General features: G+C 45.4%; 1 protein-coding gene across 3 annotated transcripts; it reads left to right on the plus strand.

Moving 5' to 3' along the window:
* The first annotated feature begins 326 nt into the window (after positions 1–326).
* socs5b (suppressor of cytokine signaling 5b) lies at positions 327–18,291 on the plus strand. Of its 3 annotated transcripts, none has more exons than XR_014569872.1 (3): positions 327–706; positions 8,967–16,762; positions 17,110–18,291. XR_014569872.1 is itself a non-coding variant. In XM_083775351.1 (2 exons), exon 2 carries the CDS (start codon positions 8,986–8,988, stop codon positions 10,699–10,701), a length of 1,716 nt encoding a protein of 571 aa, XP_083631477.1. In that variant the 5' UTR covers positions 327–706; positions 8,967–8,985; the 3' UTR covers positions 10,702–18,291. The 3 variants fall into 3 exon arrangements, 1 of the variants encoding a protein (XP_083631477.1); XR_014569873.1 differs by having other exon boundaries at positions 17,165–18,291; XM_083775351.1 differs by having other exon boundaries at positions 8,967–18,291.
* Positions 18,292–19,795: the final 1,504 nt, after the last annotated feature.

Genomic DNA, 19,795 nt, shown 5'->3' on the forward strand with positions numbered 1-19,795 from the left:
TTTATATTTATCTGCAAATAAAAATTACGAAAAAATGAAACATAATCAGCTAAAATATGTAAATGACAAGAAATGAGATATATATATATATATATATATATATATATATATATATATATATATATATATATATATATATATATATATATATATATAAAAGGCGTTCAGTCACCCGACCCCGGCCCCACGTCGCCATTCATTGGACCGCAGCGGTGCCACTCCGGCTCCGCTCCCCGCACCACGCGGGGCCACCGTCCGTCCGTCCGCCTCTCTTTCAGCTCTTTTCTCCGCTTCGGCGACCGTCGTCATATTGGGCTCAATGGGCTGTCAGGAACAGGAACGGACCACGGGTCGAGAGAAAAAAAGAGAGAGAGAGCTCGGAGAGAGAAAAAAAAAGGACTCGACCATGAAAAAGAGCAGACTGTCGCGTCGCGGCGGCATTTAATGAAGAATATTTTTACGCCGTTATTATGGAATGAATTTGGTCGAGTTTTGGTTATTTGAAAAAGCATCCGGAATGAAACCGACTCCAACTCCAACGAGCCCGGGCAGTAGTTTTTTGGTTTGGTCGGACACCGTGGTGGACGGCCGCCGCCGCCGCAGCAGCAAGGGGGATGATGATGATATGTGCCTGACTTCTCCTCCTGATAGCCATTTTTTGCAGACAAAGAGAGCTGTTGAGTAGGGCTTTCTAAAAGACAAAAGGGTAAGCTGTGATATTCTAACAAGCCTTTATATGGGCTGTCTAAGATCATGACAATGTGGCCCTGCTGCTATGCATCCCTCGGCGACATCGCGTCGTTTAATTCACGAGTAATTTTGTGTGGATTTTCTTTCTTTTTTTCTTCTTCCTTACAAGCTAACACGCTAACCTCGCTAGTTGGGCAAGCTAACGTAAAAGCCTAAAGATACCAAGGAGTTGACAGTGACGTCACGCGGAAGTTTTCCCAAGGCTCAACCACTCATAAGGGCACAACTTGGTTATAATCTATCTAGTATTATTGCCAACCTTAATGAGACAATTATTAATGATTATTTACAAACCATGTATCCTCGACCGAAAAAAGGTTGAAAATGAATGTCAATTTTAGCTTAACATTATTACACCGGTGTTTCTAAAAGGGCCCGGAGGACTTCTGCCACACGACGCTTAGTTGTGACATAAGTGTCGATACCTTGGTATCTTCATTCTAGACATGAGCTAAAGGGCTAGCATGCTAGTAGCTAACCTAGCAACACGGAGCTACTGCCTGCCTGGGAACACTTCTCTTGCCAGTTCGTCTGCGGGACGTTGGGCAATGTGCAATTTGCCTTAGTTTATAACTCCCAACTATACATTTTAACTACTATTGGTATAGAAACGCCACACCACACGTCTGAAAGCGAGATTAATAAGAAGACAAACGATAGCTCGACTAGAGCTAGTTGGCTCTGGATGGACATCTATTGCAAGACACTTCAGTTGGATAGCTAACGCATTTAGCCCCGTGAGCTAGCTTGGCTAACTGTGACCGGGGATGAGTTGGGCCTCCAAGCCCCAAACCTCTTGTAACAGCAGACAGTAGTAGTACTAGTAGCCTAGTTAGAAAGCTGCAACTCTTGCATTACTGTCTGGTAGGACATACCGCTAACTGCTAGTTAGTAATAATAGACATTTAGCCCTAACGTCAGTTGGTACTGATGCGACATGGTTTCCACTGTAGCTATGGTGCATATTGGCCCAAATGAGCATCGGTTGCTAGCCGTTTTTAGTGTCAGACTATGACACATCTGGTAATAACTGCTTACAAGTAAGAAAGATGCATAGTGCACATCATTGAACGCCAGAAGGTAAACCACTGATTTGAGCATGCAGCTGAGCTGTCCCATAATGCAGAAGTTTCTCATATAAATAAAATAGTTAATGTCTTCAACTTGGATGAGGGAAAAGGCAGTCAACGTTTTACTAGTTGCCAAGTTGCCATCAAGAGTTTGGCATCTGACGTGAGTGACCGGTGTTAAAGAGTGCAGAAATGCCATGTTTCAGTTAGTTTTCACGAAGCCTGCCACCCCACACCATGGCTTTCTGGAAGCGAGACACCACAAATATCTCATTTACTCTCTGAGAAGGCTTCCTCCCTTAATCTTGTCCGCTCTCCAGCCCACTCTTAGATCACTAGGATCCCTGGAGAATGGGTGTGTTAGGCTTTCGAAGAGCAGAAGTAGCCCAATTCTGTTCAGAGGCAGGGCCTTAAATGGGTTGGAGACTGGTTGAGCCATTGTCAGTGGTTGGCATTCACACAAATTACTAGCAGATTACTGTACTTTGAATTTAATTAGCCAAGCAGAGCTTATTCGCCCTCGAGGCTAAACTCTTCTTAGCAGTACTTGGTCTCATTTTTGTTTTACTTTTTGCAACCTGGGTGGAAATTAACACCAGGCATAACGTAAGCATTAAGTCTACCAGCATCAGGTAATCAACCATTGTTAACTTCTGAGGTTCCTTTCTATTCCAGAAATTCAAAAAGTCTGCACACTTGGAATACCACCAGTGGACAGGAGACAAAAATGTTTAGTTTCCCACCCAGGTTATAATTTCACATCCGTGGCTCCTTGGCTGGCTCACACAGCAGACCTGGGCATTATGTGAACTGAAGTATGTTGTTATCCTCTTTTGATCGTCACTGTTTATCCAAATTTGCCTCTATTGCAGTCTTAGTTGGGGCCTATATTGTTGTCTTGCATTTGTCTTGTTCATTTGTCTGTTCATCCACTAAACGCAAGGTAGTGATACTGTGCGTGGAGATCTTTTTATAAGGGTCTCACCCTTGCAGTATTATCTTTGGTCAAGTTTGGTGTGTCTTGGATGGCTCACTGAGTTCCTTTGATGCCTAATCAGAATGGAGCATCCTAATTAGGACAGAGGCAGATTAGCTAGCTGACCCTGTAGCACGCACTGGCAGGGCATGTCAGGTCTCTCCTCCCGCTGGTCATTCTGTCACACTGACAGCTATGAGCTATGGATAAACCTGGATCATTCAGGGACAAACTCACAGCTCAGCCACGGACATGTTTGGTAGTCTCTGTGGCTCCGCCAATATAATTTTACCAGTTTATGTTAGTCGACAGAAGTGTGTAAAAGTTGACATGATGACAAAGAAAATTCCAAGTTAGATTTTGTTTCTTTTTTTTTTGTTGCACAGATCATAAATGTCACCTATGGTATCTAGAGTATTCGCTTTTTCCAAAAGGCCACCAATAGGGCAAATTTAGGTGAGCGTGTTTCATCCGCATTGCTTGTTGTCACTAAACTTGACCTTTGACTATGTCAGATTTCCAGATATTATATGATGTTACGTTGTGAATGGATTGATAATATTGACAGCCTCAATAGTTTTGAAATCCCTTAGTGTGATGTTGAGTAAAAGTTAATTGAAATTAACTAATTTAAACTTTGGTAGAGGTTTAGGTGTTGCCACTTGCCATCACATATTGGTGAGATATTTTCACTAGTTCTGTACATATAAAAACATGTCATACTTTGCAGTGAAACAGCTCTCAAAGTCACACTTTTAGCACACAAATTTGGTATAAGGTCGCCGAAGCATACCTTCTGGATCTTTGTCCTAATTAAATTAAAGGACAAAATCAACACTATCTTTATTTACAAAAAACTCAGAACTGGGTTTTGTATTTTAAAACCGTGCAATGCAAGTCAATAGAGAGAATATACTGGAATTGATATAGTAAGGGCCGGGCTACAATGAGGACTGAAATGGCTCCGCAGTGCTATGCTGCCACTAAAATCAATGGAACCCGCCTGCGGCGCGCAGGTTGTACGTAAGCTCTCTGCGTGTATCTTGGGGGGAAAAAAGAAAAACGGAACTCCTCACGTATTGTCATTGCAGACACCTACAGTAGCTGCGTACGGTTCCGTCCCCAGTGTAGAAGTAAGTCAGGAGAGGCTTATTGTCGCTATCGGCCAGTAACATGTGGAAGTCTGTCCCCGTTACAATGCCCTAGACCCCTGGGAGATGTATTGCTGAGGTGGAGCACCACACCTACCATCAGTTCCCAGTACTTCCCGCACCTAAGCCGTTCTACTCATACACTGAGTTGGTGGTGCCCGGGATCGAACCATGAACCCATGAGCTCTGCCGACTGAACGACCAGTAAGACCTCTTCTCTCCTTCAGTCATCTAGAAGAAGGTCATTGGATTATACATGGTGTAGTATAATCACTCAGAACCATGTAGCGTCCACTGTCCATGGACCCTTGATGTCACTCATTTCAGGCCTATATCAGGCCCCTGATATACACTTTAAAATTGCTTTATAACTGTGCATGAGGCTGACTATAAGTTGCTAGTGTAGTAATGCTAATATTGATTAATTATACTCTGCAACAGAAGCTAATGTTGATCACGTGGCCTTATTTTGGCAGTATTTATAATCATACTTTTTAAGTCTGACCAAGTAACATGTATCACCTGAACTATAAAAAAGTCATTACACACACAACAGCATTTGACATTTCTAGATACAAATGCTGGCTGTCCGATGTCTTATTATAATTGGGAAGTTTGTTGTTGAGGTGATTAGCTAGCAGAAGGATAAAGCATGCCAACCCACATGGAAAAAGTCATCCTCCCAAGATTGATGCGATATAACATTAGCCTCACAATTCCAGTCTGTCTTCCTCACAATTCCAGTCTTGGAAGGAAGGCAAGGCAGAAAATGGTTGTCAACATGATGCAAGATTGATTCTTAAAGCCACGTTTCATGTTACCGAAGTACTACTGTCAGGGTAGGATAGTACAGCCCGGTCTTTCTTAAACCCAACTTGGGTTGTAAGGATGCCTTGTCTGCTTGACATAGATGAAAGAAAGCCCTAAACCTAGATTTCAATTAATACGGTTTTTCTTTTACAGTTTCAAAAAATGACGGCAAAGCCCTGTATTCTTTGGCTTAAAAAGCATATTTATATGAATGAAATCAAAATCGTACAAAAAACCTCAACTGAGATATAGGCTCTGGAGAAGGAGTCCCTCTGAATTGTGTTGCATAGTAATACAGAGTTAGGAGTTGCATAGAATTCTTACTAAACCTCTGCTGTTCTCTCCCATTTCATCTACACAAAAATCCTGAGTATTAATTTAACTTGCACTCACAATAAGGGTTTTACACCGAAAGTTTATCAGAGAAGTGAAATAAACCAGCACTGCTAGCTTTTCCCCCCATACATAGTTAAAATAAAACATATGATTTTACAGTGTAGTACAATTGCCCTTGTACTACACTGTCTGCCCCCCCCTCTCGGCACTCAAATGACCCTGCTTGTGGTCACTTTTGCATTAGGTAAATGCCTCAAACTCAGCGTCTGAAAATGCAGAGGGTAGACCTCCAATGGACTGCTAAGCTAGACAATGCACTGCACTCACTCCAGACCTTCTGGCCTGGTGTGCAGACAAACTTGGAGCACAGAACGAACCACAGTGAATGAGTCATGTCACATCTGGTGATGCAGCTTAGTGGCTGACAGCTTGAGAAACTACGTACTCCATCTTCACGGCAGCTGATTTGTCCCATGCCGCTGTTTGTTTCAGGACTCTCCGTATTCTAAATGTCTGGTGACCATCAAGTGGGGATGGTTTCATAATGTTATCTTCAAAGGAACTCGGCGGCTAGAATATATAATCGGGCCAGGGTACTTGCCCGGACATCATGAGTTTGGTTAGTGATTGCCTGTCCTTGTAAGGGTGGAGGGAGTAGTACACAGTAAAATCATTTTATTTATGTAAAAAAATATTTTATCCATCTAACTTTGAGTGTACAACAAGTGTAACCAAATGGACCTTTTTTTTACTGGTTACATTTATATGCTAGTATACTCCCTCCACTAAAATCTGCATATAGGCTGTCATGTTCTGGGCACTAGCCTTTTTACATGTACGCCATGCCACACAGTCCTGTCTGTTGCAGCTGAATGTGCAATTGCAATTCCATGTTGGTCCTGTCTTTGTCAGTATATTCAGACACTAGGTCTGCCTTGGCTGCAAGTGGGCCAATGTTAAGCCAAAAAGTATTTGCGAGTGAAGTCTTAAAGCTGCACTATGTAACTTTCCTCTTCTACAGTGCACCCATGCTGACATTTCTTTTTGCTACTGATCTAATGGAGCCTACATGCTTCATGATGCTTGCTCAGGGGATGAATTGAATCTTGACAATCGGGTCAAGTTGTGTCAGATTGTGTGTCTAGGTGAGACATTTTGGCTTTGACACAATCTAAATGTTTCAATAGAAGAGCAGGGAGACAAATGCAACCACTCCAATTGTATTAACCGTCTGCCCGCCAGGATTATATTCAGTGATTTCACTTAATTCAAATAGCACTTATTCTTTTGTTTTGTTGTGATAATCCTCTGTACTAGTGTGTGCTGACCATAGACTTAAAAAAATATGGACATAGCGTTCCCCGGGACTAACATGAACCTAAAATGAAGCCTGTCAGTCCTTGAATTGTACATCGCCATCTTTCTAGATCCGTTTGGGCCCAGCTGGCCCATTGGCTGGCCCAGACAACGAGGCGGGACTTCCCCCCCTTTCTTCTTAGTTGGTTTTTATTTTGACTCGAGTGGGTGGGGAATCCCGATCATAGACTGTAACGGTAGCCACGCCCCTCAGAACATACGCAACTTTATGGTAATATTTTTTTATAAATGGAACCATTTTTTTCCAAAAAGAATATTATGACATTAGAAATGAGTCTTTAAACTAGTGACTGGAAGCAGAAAGTATTCATGACCATGTTTATTAAGGTAATACAGTCTAGGTGAAGTTGGGCCCAAATACATGGACTTCTATGGAGATATGGGTTTTTTTGGGCCCAATGACAGCGCCACAACAGGCCATTATATGAACTTTCAGGAAATCCCGATTTCCTTGTGGCTTCACAAAATATCTGTCTGACTGCCCCCCTGGTGCTGACCATAATATAAGGAGTTCCTCCCTGTCCCAAGTTAACCCCTGGGTGTCAAAAGACCGTAGGTTTCGTTTTTGGCTAGGTGGCCCAGCCTTCCTCCAATCAGGATAGAGAGGGGCCTTCTGGCCAATCATGATCGAGCGGGGGCGGGCCTTGGTGTGTGTGCTGTTGGCATGTCGCATGTTCCCCCACTGTAGTGCGTGCATGTGCACATCTTGTCGGGCGGACCGGGTTTTTTTCCAAATCACCCAAATCACTCCTTTAATCTAATATCGCTCATTGCCAAGGGTTTATCGCGCGCAACCCGTATTTTGAAGGGCCAAATATCCGTAACCGGATGTTACAATGACAAAATGCTGTGTGTGGTGTCTTGACCGGTTGTTGTTCTCTCGGTCGGTGGTGAAAAACCTTGTTTTCACCAGAAACGACATTCATTGCGCCGATTTGGAGATGCAGGCCATTGAAAACAGCGCATAAGAGTGCAATTGGATGCGCGCGCATCCACTTGCACATGAAATATTGAGAACCATTGACAAACATTAGATTAGATTCAATTTATTGTCACTGCACATAGTATACAAACACTTTGACAATGAAATGAAACATGAGGTTTTTCAGAAAACTGTCAGGATTTAGAAGACATTTGTAGAATCGTCCTCAGGTCTAAATGGGTTAACATGACCTCAAAATTACATTTGATTTGTTAATTCTCTTACAAACTAAGTCAATGTGTAAACTGTAAGTCGTCAGTAAACAGTCAGATTGGCTGGAGTGGAGATGAGATCTCGTCATGTGGGCATGATGCAAAGTGAATATTGAATGGCATGGAAACTTTCAGAGTTGGATGTCTGATGCGAGTAAACCATACAACAAAAATGAATGATAATCCTGCCCTGTTATCTCCAACTAGATGCACAAAGTCCAACAGCCATGAGTTAAATAATAAAACTTTATTTGTATAGCACCTTTCATGACATGAAATGCAGCTCAAAGTGCTTTACAGAGCAAAAGCAAGGCATAAAACATTAAATAACAGCAGTAATGCAATACAGTGAGGACATGAAAGGGAGAAATGGTGGAGTGAATCCTTTTTGAGATTTTGTGGTGTTTGCTTGTCCTGTGTTACCTGTGGTAACTATGCTGTTCGCACTGAAATTCACATCATTGGAAACAAGCAGGTTGGTTCTACTAGTGCGTCCAAATCCCTGTCAAACAGGGTACTGCAATGAATTGTGTGTGTGTGGCCTGTCTGCTGCTGTTACAGGGAAAAGGTTTTGGTCAGGTCTAGACTGGCTCTGTAATACAGTACATACCAACAGATCAACTGGGAGCAGATCCCTGGGTTCATTTATAGCCGTGGCCTTGTGTCCCTGCACGTCTGCCTGGCAACTCCTCCTAACACGGCCGCTCTTCCAGCTACTCAAACTATCCCACCTCACGACTCAGACCTCCCGGTACACTCTCACCATGTCTAATGGTAAATGAAGTGGTAACTGGGGCATTTATATAGAGCCTTTATCCAAGGCGCTTTACCGATGGCGGAGGAAACCATGCAATGCGCCAACCTGCTCATCGGGAGCAATTTAGGGGTAGCCCGCGGGATCGAGCTGGGAAGCTTCCGGTTCCAAAACTGGCAACTGAGCCACTGCTGCCCCATGTCTAATTACAACTAGAGCGGGGGAATGAAACATAGGACCTTATTCTATGTACTTTACTTGTGTTTGTAATGTAAGCAAGCCCTTTTGGGCAGGAACCCCTTTTGGTGTTAGCATTATGCTATGCTTTAGCTATTGAAAAATAGCAGATCTACAAGCTCATAGCGCGCCAACAAGTGGCACGCTACGAGCTTGTAGGTCTGCTACTTTTGAAAAATCGAAGGGACCACTGACATAGAAACATAGCTTTTTCAGAAAACTGTCAGGATGTAGAAGACATTTTTAGAATCTGATCTCAGGTCAAAATGGATTAACATGATGTGATGTTTCCCCCTCTCGTTCGTTCACAGGTCCCGGGGTCTCCTATCGATGGAGAAAGTGGGAAAGATGTGGAGCAACCTGAGGAGCAAATGCCAAACCCTCTTCCACAGCGACGGACCCGGGGGAGAGAGCGGTGTCGTCGAGGCAGACGCCGTCCACTGCGTGCTCGACCTCGGACAGGGAGGCGTTTCGGCCGATGCCCCGCCCACTTCGTCGGCAGTGTCCAGCCCCTCCAGGAGCATGCTGCCGCTTCCGCTGGTGGCGGCGGCGGCGGCGGCAGGGCGACGCCATCACAACTGCGTGTCGGACATCCCTCAGATAGTGGAGATCACCATCGACAAGGACACGGAGGATGTACGGGGAGGCCCGGGGGGCGTGCCTCTGGCCCGGAGAGACTCCTATTCGCGCCACGCTCCGTGGGGTGGCAAGAAAAAACACTCGTGTTCCACCAAAACCCAGAGTTCCCTGGAAGCGGACAGGCGGTCGGGGCGCTCACGGGGGAGTCGCCGGGACAGGCGCTACGGCGTCAGCTCCATCCAGGACGTGGGAGACTCTGTATCGGGAGCGCGCAGCCTCAGCGCTCGCTCCCTGCGGCAGCGGCTGAGCGACACGGTGGGCCTCTGCCTCCCGCTTCCCCCTCGCCGACGCTCGCGCTCGTCCAAGATCCCCGTCGCCTCCAAACGAAAGATCCACCTGACGGAGCTGATGCTAGAGACTTGCCCCTTCCCCCCCGGCTCGGACCTGGCCCACAAGTGGCACCTGATCAAGCAGCACACGGCGCCGGTCAGCCCGCATTCCTCCACCGCCCTGCTGGACGCCTTCGACCCGGCCCACCCCTCCCCCGAGGACGAGGAGGAGCGCCTGCGGGAGCGCCGCAGGCTCAGCATCGAGGAGGGCGTTGATCCTCCGCCCAACGCCCAGATCCACACCCTCGAGGCCTCGGTGCCGGGCTCCTCTCTTTACAAACTGGGACCAAAGATGGCTCCCTGCCCCGGAGACGCTTCCGGGGAGGGACGGGGCGGTGGCGGCGCCGCAGCCGGGTCGTCGGGGGCCGGCGGTCAGGCACTAGGGGCCGTGGCGGCCTCGGCCCAGGACTGTGACTCGGAGGAGGACTCGACCACCCTCTGTTTGCAGGCCAGGAGGCCCAAGCAGAGGCACGCCTCCGGGGACGGCAACTCGAGCCGGCAGCAACAGCAACAGCAGCAGCAGCCGGGGCCTTGGAAGGTCCACACGCAGATCGACTACATCCACTGCCTGGTGCCGGACCTGCTGCAGATCACAGCGCTGCCCTGCTACTGGGGCGTGATGGACCGCTACGAGGCGGAGGCGCTACTGGACGGGCGTCCCGAGGGCACCTTCCTGCTGCGCGACTCGGCGCAGGAGGACTACCTCTTCTCCGTCAGCTTCCGCCGCTACAACCGCTCACTGCACGCGCGCATCGAGCAGTGGAACCACAACTTCAGCTTCGACGCACACGACCCCTGCGTGTTCCACTCGAGCACCGTCACGGGCCTCCTGGAGCACTACAAGGACCCCAGCGCCTGCATGTTCTTCGAGCCGCTGCTCACGGCGCCGCTCCACCGGACCTTCCCCTTCGGCCTGCAGCACCTGGCGCGCGCCGCCATCTGCCGCTGGACCACGTACGACGGCATCGGCGCCCTGCCGCTGCCCCCGGCCCTGCACGACTTCCTCAAGGAGTATCACTACAAACAGAAAGTACGAGTTCGCTGGCTAGAGAGGGAGCCGCCACTCAAGGTCAAATAGGGGGCGGGACTTGACCCCTGTTGGCCTGCGCACATACATGCTGCAGGAGGAGTACAAAAATACTTTTGAAGACTTTTGAAAACCCATTAGCCAATCAGAAGAAGCCATACAAACATGGCTCTTCTGTCAGGCACAGGAGGTGGGAGGGTTGATTATAGGTGAAACGAGCTATACAAGATTCATTCTAATCTCTTTATTGTTTTAGTTAATACTTACATCACAAAAAAATTACATATGATTATATTCAGTATAACGCTGTCTGGCAAGCACATGTTTTAGTGTTGAACAGGTTTTTTTTTTTTCCTGAAAGGGCGGGAAAGAGCAAAATCTCTTCTCTTTACTGTTTAGTGCTAATTGTCTGCCTGATCCCAGAACACCACCTGCCTGTAGACCTGCCTGCATGCTTCCCTTATTCATCCCAAATCTATAGTTATTAGGACCACATGGTTAGCTATGTTGTACAGTTCACTTTGTGCTTTCTTTTCTTTATTTTTTTGCTTGACTAAGCGCATCGTAGAGCGCCTGCCCAGTTAAGGGTTTTGAGGTGTGTGTGTGTGTGTGTGTGTGTGTGTGTGTGTCTGTGCGCGGGTTGAGAGGGCGTCTGGTGGCGCTGTTAGCAAAACTGCAGTCAGAGCTTGTCCCATGGATACAGCCATGCAGATGCACCCCTTGCCATCTTTTCTTTCTTCTTTTTTTCCCCCTTTTAATAAGGAGCAGTATGAACTTAGCCAGGGACAGGGGACATATTCTGGTAGGATCTGCACAGTTCAGGACAGTACATCAGGTGCCCTTTTAATGGGGGAAAGAGAAATGTAGTGTGTAGATTATACAAACTACTATGTATTTATTACGTACTGCGCCGACGTATGCAGAATCTTATCGAACTGCGTTCTATAATGGTGCAAGCTGAATTGGTTAAAGTTGGTCTTTCCGCTGCACACGCAGTACTGATGTTACAGAGGAAGACTTGGTTTCTGGTCTTCCGGAAAGATTTTGACAGTTCCTCCTCCTTGCCGCCATTATAGTTTTCAAAGCAGTCTTGTCAATTCTTCACTTGCCACGGGCACTTTAACTCTGTAACTCTGTGCATGCAGTTACTGTATGTGTATACACACACACACACACACACACACACACACACAGTCACACACACACTCTTTCTGAGATTTATTTCCCAGGGTTACTACTGTCAAACAGTCTTGTGTCGTGGCTTTTTGGTGCTTTTTGGTGATTATTAGACCCCGCCTTCCTCACACTGGTAATCTTTTGAGTGGCCTCTGTCACGCCGGTCACACTCGAAGGGATACTTGAGTGTAATTAGTCTTCACCTGGTAGTCACACATTGTGCCAGCTATAGCTGTAAAGCCCGCCGGTTTGAACAAGGAATTCCATCAAGCCATTTCAGAATTGAGAATTGCAGAGACAAATGTTGACCCACCAAGTGGCAGGCGAAGACTAATAAGGAAAAAGCTGAACCGGCACCCCCTCTTAACCACCTTCAGCCAGTCCCTATTTTGGGATTCATTATAGACAGTTGTTCCAAAAATTAGAAAATGGCAGATCTATGAGCTGGGGCGAGTGTAAGTGGTTAATGACTACTGTTACTCTGGCTGGCGTTACTAAGATTACGATTTTTACAGAGTAATGTAGTAAGAGAGTGGCGACACGCTTTGATCTCGCCTGCAAAGTGGGGTGCTATGGGCTATAGAGGGTATGCGCATGCATAAAGTGAATGGGAAATCGAGTGGCAAAGTGACATGGCAAACTGAGTTTAATGTCGTTTAATGCAATCCGATAGGACTGTTCTGTTTGGATGTATGGATTATCAAGGCCAGAAAGTAGTTTTATGCATAACTTCCGGGTATGATGATGTCACACATACCCTCTATAGTTCCAAACATTGGAACTATCCCATTGAGATTGAATGAGAACTTCCGCATTCCATTGTTACAATGGGAGTCAACGCTAGTGTCACCACTCTCTTACTAGATTACTCTGCGTTTTTAGAAATGGGAGTATTGCCATTGGCCAATAGATACACGATACAATACATTGAAACATTTAGAATACAGAGGATGGCTGACCTCACAAACGGGATCATCCCGTTGGTGGAGAATTGCAGCTTCCAGGAAATTGTCAGCATTATTTTTCTTCAGTGTGTAGTGCTCTTTGACTAATACAGACAATTGTGAAGACAGTTGACATGTGACATTTGTAAAGCTACAATCATATATGTATATGTATATATATATATATATATGTATATATAATAATACATCTGTATGGTGTGTAATGATAATACTATACTACTCTGTATGGTAGATAATGATAATACTATACTACTCAACCAGGGACGGATTGACTCCTACGAGGGTCCCTGGGCCGATTAATCTTTTAGGATCCCCCATAGTGTTTTTCAAACAATCAACAGGCAATGAAGGGTTCCCGGAGCCCTTTTCAGGGCCAGTACTGCACGGTCCAGTTTCTTCGAAGGGGCCCTGAGAGCCAAGGGCCCCCCGGGCCCGATGGCTAATTTGGTCCTGCTCTCACTTTGGTGACAGCTGGGCCAACTGGTTGATGGTGCAGCGGATGATGGTGTGGAAAACTGCCAGCGGAAACTGCCATCTTCGTTGGCAGTTTGTACATCATTGCAACAAAAAAAGTACGGATTGTAGCTATAATTTCAAAAAGAGCATTATGCAATGAAGAAAAATCTCAAGTCTGTTCTCTGTAGTTGTTGGGAGTTTGTTTGTTTAGTGTAGTCATTTCACTTCTGTTTTGTCAGGTCCCACCAAGACATAGTCATTGCACGGTTGTATTGGAGGGTCTGACTGTAGTAGGCTAGCCCTGAACTCTCAGAGGCATTAGAAACTTTCCCCCAGTTGTCTTGATTATATAACCTAACTGTTTCATCTGAATGAACTCCATTATATGACCTAGGTCTAGGACATGCATAATGCTGGCTGGCTTTGTCATTTCCATGGAGAGTTTGCATCACGAAGAGAAAATACAACTTGTAACCTTTGTGCCTTTTTTAGAAAGCTGTCCCTTTTTTTTTTTTATTCTTTTACTTTACTTCACTTTTCAGTGAAAATATGGTGCATGAAATGCCCCAGCACGGCCCCTCCAGACTAAATGAGACTGAAGAGAACGGTGAAGACAAGGTGCATGAGCTCTGAGCTCACCTTATTCATGGTGCACGCTAAAATAATAGTGTACGAAAAAATAAATAAGTGATACTAATCTAAAAAGATTTAGTGGTGCTATGTTGTTGTTTTTTAGGGGATTGAGTGTAATAGTTAGTAGTAGTTTTGTTATGCCCATTTTCACTCACTAAAGCATGCATTCGTCTCCCCCCTTGTCACATTTTTGGCTTCTGTACCCAGTAGCCTTTGAACAATTCCTTTTTGTCTCTAGTGGGTCCAATGTCGGTCCGGAATCCATGTCTGTCCTCCTTAAGTCTAAATGGCTTCACTTGATGCCCAAACCTGATGGCAGATCAGGGTGGGGTGGGCATGTAGGTTAAAGACTGCTCATGTGACTTTTTTTTAAACAAGTGGCCTTGCTTCTGATGGTAACAGTTGTTGAGTTAGGCTTCAGAAAGGTGCATTTATCATTTATCAACATTGTTGTACATCTTAATCAGTAGGAATGACCCATTGTAGCCACACTCTCCTCAAGAAATAAAATCCAGAATAGACAGAGTGAGTGAGTTGGGCATGCATATCCGTGTATGTGTGCATTTTAAAGGTCAATTTGAATCCCATCAGAATGAGTCACGAACAACAGATGTGTCAATGCATTTTTATTCTCTCCTACATGAATATATATTCATTGTGACCAAAGCTCTCAAAGGCTCTTTCACACCAGTTAAGCTGTTCTAACTAGCAATGCTTGTCGCTATCTCCATGGCTTTATACCTCGATTACAAGTAATTTATTTCAATAACAAATATTTCAAGTGGAAGATGAGAATTATTTTTCAAGATATGGGCCGTCGTTATTTTTAGGAAAAATAAAATAAAGGACAATTGTGTTAATAAGGAATGCTGTAGTAGGAGCTGTTCCTTATGCGCTTCAAAAACGTATAATACTTACCATGATGAATGATGGAGCGCTTTGGTCTTTGTTAGCATGGCTGAAGTACAAAAGATATATTGCAGATATTAGTCCCACACTCACTGAACCCCACCAGAACACACACACACAACACCAGCTTGCGTTTTGAAGTCTGAAATATTTCCCCCTTCCCTGCACTTTGTTTTCCAGAAAGCTTGAATATTGCATGTTAATCGCCCATGTGTATTAATAAGAAAAAAAAAAACACAGAAGGGCTGGATAATTATTTAGGGGGGAAAGAAGATGACATTCAAGTCGCTTGCATGTGCACTTATATGTTTCGAGCCTTGCATTTGCAATGTCAACTGCACATGGTATATCTGTTTGAACACACGCATACACATACACTCTCTCCTCCTCTATGCCACCTGTCTATCATGACCCGGCCTAGTGCTGGCAGGCAGCTCTTGGCAGTGCCCCACCCAAACCCGCGGGTGCTAATCACAGGCTAATTTTACCCCTCCAGCATCTAAATTTACCGGGCACTAAAAGGGACACTGTTGACTAATGGGTGCTGTGTGACTCTTCTGCTTTCCCTAACTCTCTTCTCCCAGACCACATCCTCAACATCACCCTGCTGATGCGGGGATACGTGGTAAAAACTGGACTTAGGGCCTTTTGTTTGTGCTGTAGCACCCGTCTCTCTCTCTCTCTCTCTCTCTCTCACTCACACACACACACACACACACACACACACACTTCACCCAGCCCTGTTAGGGAGATGTTAGGCTAAAGTTAGCATTAAAGAGAGGAGAGTGAGCGCCTGGCTCACACAATGCCCCATTGAGTGCACTGGTTTCCTGCAGTGGGGAAACTAGGCTGCATTGGGGATTGCATGAGGTGGGGGATTTGCTGAAGGTAAAATGGCACTTTAATTGTGTGTGTGTGTGTGTGTGTGTGTGTATTTGTATTTGTTCAAGGTGTGGAAACGTGTTAGGAAAAGGAGCAGTGATGGTGGTGGTCCTGGATTTCATTTGTGTTCAGGCATTACAAGCAATGTTGTTTTAACCTGACAGTTCAAGTGTTTTCTCCACCGTGCCTCGGTGGTGTGTGTGTGTGTGTGTGTGTGTGTGTGTGTGTGTGTGTGTGTGTGTGTGCGCACGCGCGCTTGTGTGCGGACAGAGCCACATAAGAGGGGATGCAGAGTTGACTGTGAGGCGTAATGGCAGGCGACCCCTATGAACTATGTTTTGCGTCCCCCCCCGTCCCCAAATTTCACCTTGACAACCCAGTTCTCGTTCTCAGGCAGGCCCCGCCCCAGTGCAAGGCAAAGTCCCAACCAGGACTTGGACTCTCTCAACTCCAGTTTTCCCTATGGGAAGTTTTCTGAAGTTTTAAACTGTAGCACGTTTTTGCCATAATATGACTATAGAATAACTATATTGCTAAAAAAAATTAAAATAAAAATAGTATGTATGATGAATGATGTAATAAACTGGTGAATGGACATTCTATTCAGCTGTAGTGCACCGACTGTCTGCGCCACGTGCAAGCTGCACAGTCAGACAAAACTCTTGCGAACACTCACCTTTTTGACACTTGCGTTGAGATACTATGATATCACGCCCTCCTCCTGTCATCCCTCCCTTACGGACTTAAACATGGACCACGTTAAGCCAGCACCCCCTCTCCGTGTACCCACCCCCACCTCCCACCACCACCACAACCCCCACAAAGGGAAGAACAAAGATGGGTGTTTACATGTAATATTTTGTGTTCTGAAGAGGCTAAAAAAGAAACTAAACAAAAAAAACATCGTGAATTTAACTATTTTGAACTTATAATAATAATTATTATTATTATCGTTGTTAGAACGACACTATTTAGCTGCACTATTGAGAGCCATGTTTTGTAGCAGGAAACCACTGGGTGCGATTTGGATGGGACGGGGAGGCTGGGCAACTGGCCAGCCCTGTCCCCTTCAAACCGGTTTGGATGGGACGGTGAGGCTGGGCAACTGGCCAGACCTGTCCCCTTCAAACCGTTTTGGATGGGACGGTGAGGCTGCTGGGCAACTGGCCAGCCCTGTCCCCTTCAAACCGGTTTGGATGGGACGGTGAGGCTGCTGGGCAACTGGCCAGCCCTGTCCCCTTCAAACCGGTTTGGATGGGACGGTGAGGCTGCTGGGCCACTGGCCAGCCCTGTCCCCTTCAAAGCGGTTTGGATGGGACGGTGAGGCTGGGCAACTGGCCAGACCTGTTCCCTTCAAACCGGTTTGGATGGGACGGTGAGGCTGCTGGGCAACTGGCCAGCCCTGTCCCCTTCAAACCGGTTTGGATGGGACGGCTAGGCTGGGCAACTGGCCAGCCCTGTCCCCTTCAAACCGGTTTGGATGGGACAGTGAGGCAGGGCAACTGGCCAGCCCTGTCCCCTTCAAACCGGTTTGGATGGGATGGGGAGGCTGGGCAACTGGCCAGCCCTGTCCCCTTCAAACCGGTTTGGATGGGATGGGGAGGCTGGGCAACTGGCCAGCCCTGTCCCCTTCAAACCGGTTTGGATGGGATGGGGAGGCTGGGCAACTGGCCAGCCCTGTCCCCTTCAAACCGGTTTGGATGGGATGGGGGAGGCTGGGCAACTGGCCAGCCCTGTCCCCTTCAAACCACAGCTCCACTTGGTGGAAGCAGGTCTGGGACGGTGCCCCTCCCCAGCCCAGCCCCTCTGCTACGGCTCATGGTTTCTGCTTTTAGAGGACAGACAAACAAACAAAAAATTACTAATTTTAAACAAATGTTTTTTTATCATGTTTCCCATATATTTTTTTGGAAAGCTGGGTTAAGTGCTATATGCAAACACGATAGAGTAAAAAAAGAAAAAAAATGAAAGAAAACTAAAAAAGAAAAAAAAAAGATGTATGACTAAATAATTATTATTTTTCATTATTACTTCTCCCTAATATGCAAATGGAGTGTACTGTAACAGTGGTTGCAATCCTCAGTCACTTTAATGCTGTAACGTGCACATTGGTTGCTGTGAGGATGCGGGTGCCGAGGCAACAGGACTTGACAATGATGATGGGAACCAATGGTTGTCATTCTACAGCTGCCGCTGATGTTCCCAGAGACCGCCTTATTCGTTTTCTGACCAATCAGGAGAGCCCCTCAAATCCAGGGCTCCAGCCACTTGGTCGAACCAAACTTTAGTCAGACGAATATCGCTGTTCCATTACTTTCTGCTTTTTTTTTTTTTTTGCCCTTTTTTTCTTTCTTTTTTTTATTGCCGGAAAGGTAGGATTTGGAGAGTGTAAACAAAACATAATCATGTTCACATTTCAGTGTCTTTGTTGTTCCGTGTATCTGCTTCACTGTTTAATGGAAAAAAATTACAAGTAAAAGGAAAAAAAAACAGTTGTTTCTTTCCAGTATAACCCTGTTCATTTTAAGAGCCGTATGATGCGACACGTGTAGCTGTCACTCTTGGTGCTTGGCTTATGCTTCATTGTCTTAATATTCCAAATAAAAACTGTTAAGTGTAATCCACGCTGCAGGCTCGTGATTTGACGTGAGACATGGTTCCTCCCTCACCCCTTCTGCTCAGTATTTGTTAGATGTTTCGGAAGCAGTCAGTGGGTGACTTAAGCAATATTACACGAGAGGGTGTGTTTTAACGTGATTATTGCCATGACAGTGTTGCGGTCAGGAACGAGACGTAGTCGAGTTCCGCAAGCATCACTGAAGTGAAATATCTGTATGTTGTTATGGGACCCCCTCCCAGAAGATTTGAGTTAAAAACGTAAAAACAAGATCTACAAGCTCGTAGTGTGGTACTCTGCCGTGCTATGAGCTTGTAGATCTGCTATTTTTCCATAGCTTTTTTTTTTTTTTTTTCAATAGCTAAAGTATAACATAATGCTTAAAACACCAAAAGGGGTATCCGTCTTGAATGAGTAAAACCCACTATTCTTAGTAAAAAACAGAATTAGAATCTATTTTTTTTTTTTTATTATCTATTTATTTGCTGCCAGAATAGGCATGCTGGTGTTCAGGTGGTTAAGTTGCCTCCAAATTGTCACCCTCTACAACAGAGTACTATAATGACAAAATTAAGATGAGTTTAAATGTAACAATCTCAACAATTTAAAGTTGTAATATTTGTCCTATTTGAAACAAGTTCTACAAAAATACGTACATCTGTGTGTTAAATAATGTCTTTATACTGTGTGTTCTGTGTTGTTGTAGTCCCAACGTATAATCAAATTGGGAGTCTATTTGGACATTGGTTTTCAAAGGCTAAATTGGTTTAATGCAGGAAGTGTGGTGACACATTTGTTATCCAATATCCAGACATAGCCTATATTGGATTCAGGTTGACCGTTTAAGATCTGTTAACGTCCAGTGCTCTCTTATTATAATGGTCTCCATGGATTTACCTTAGGTTGTACAGAGCTGTGCTGCTGGACTGGTTGTATAGATGGACCCCACCCCAGGCCAAGAGCTGCAGGCTACACAGACCCACACTCCCTGGAACTTCACAGTTAGGTATTTGTTCATTTGAAATAAAGTATAAATAGCATGTGGGTTATCGGTTTCAAGTTAGCTACCAGAGGCTTATAAATAATTGACTCACGCCCAGAGAGAGAAGCTTAAGAGAGGGTGAGTTAGGATACAGGGCAGCGGGAGGCTTTCGTTGGACTGGAGTGAGAGAGAACCCTTAGCTTAGCTTGTAAACGCCAAAATATTAGCATACATAATTGACACTGTCAGCTTGTAAACGCCAAAACATTAGCATACATAATGGACACTGTCAGCTTGTAAACGCTAAAACATTATCATACTTAATGGACACCGTCAGCTTGTAATGCCAAAACATTAGCATATAAGCATACATAATGGACACTGTCAGGCCGAAACCTTGTATACCGGTATCCAGAACCACTCCTTTTTGAGGGGCACTAACCCCTCCTATGTCCAGCTTTGATGGTGTGTGTTGACGCAAACTATGTCTTAACACAAACATTAAATGCCATTGACAAGCTGTGA

This window comes from Protomyctophum parallelum (genome assembly GCF_964188405.1).
Source record: "Protomyctophum parallelum genome assembly, chromosome: 10".
Lineage (NCBI taxonomy): Eukaryota > Metazoa > Chordata > Actinopteri > Myctophiformes > Myctophidae > Protomyctophum > Protomyctophum parallelum.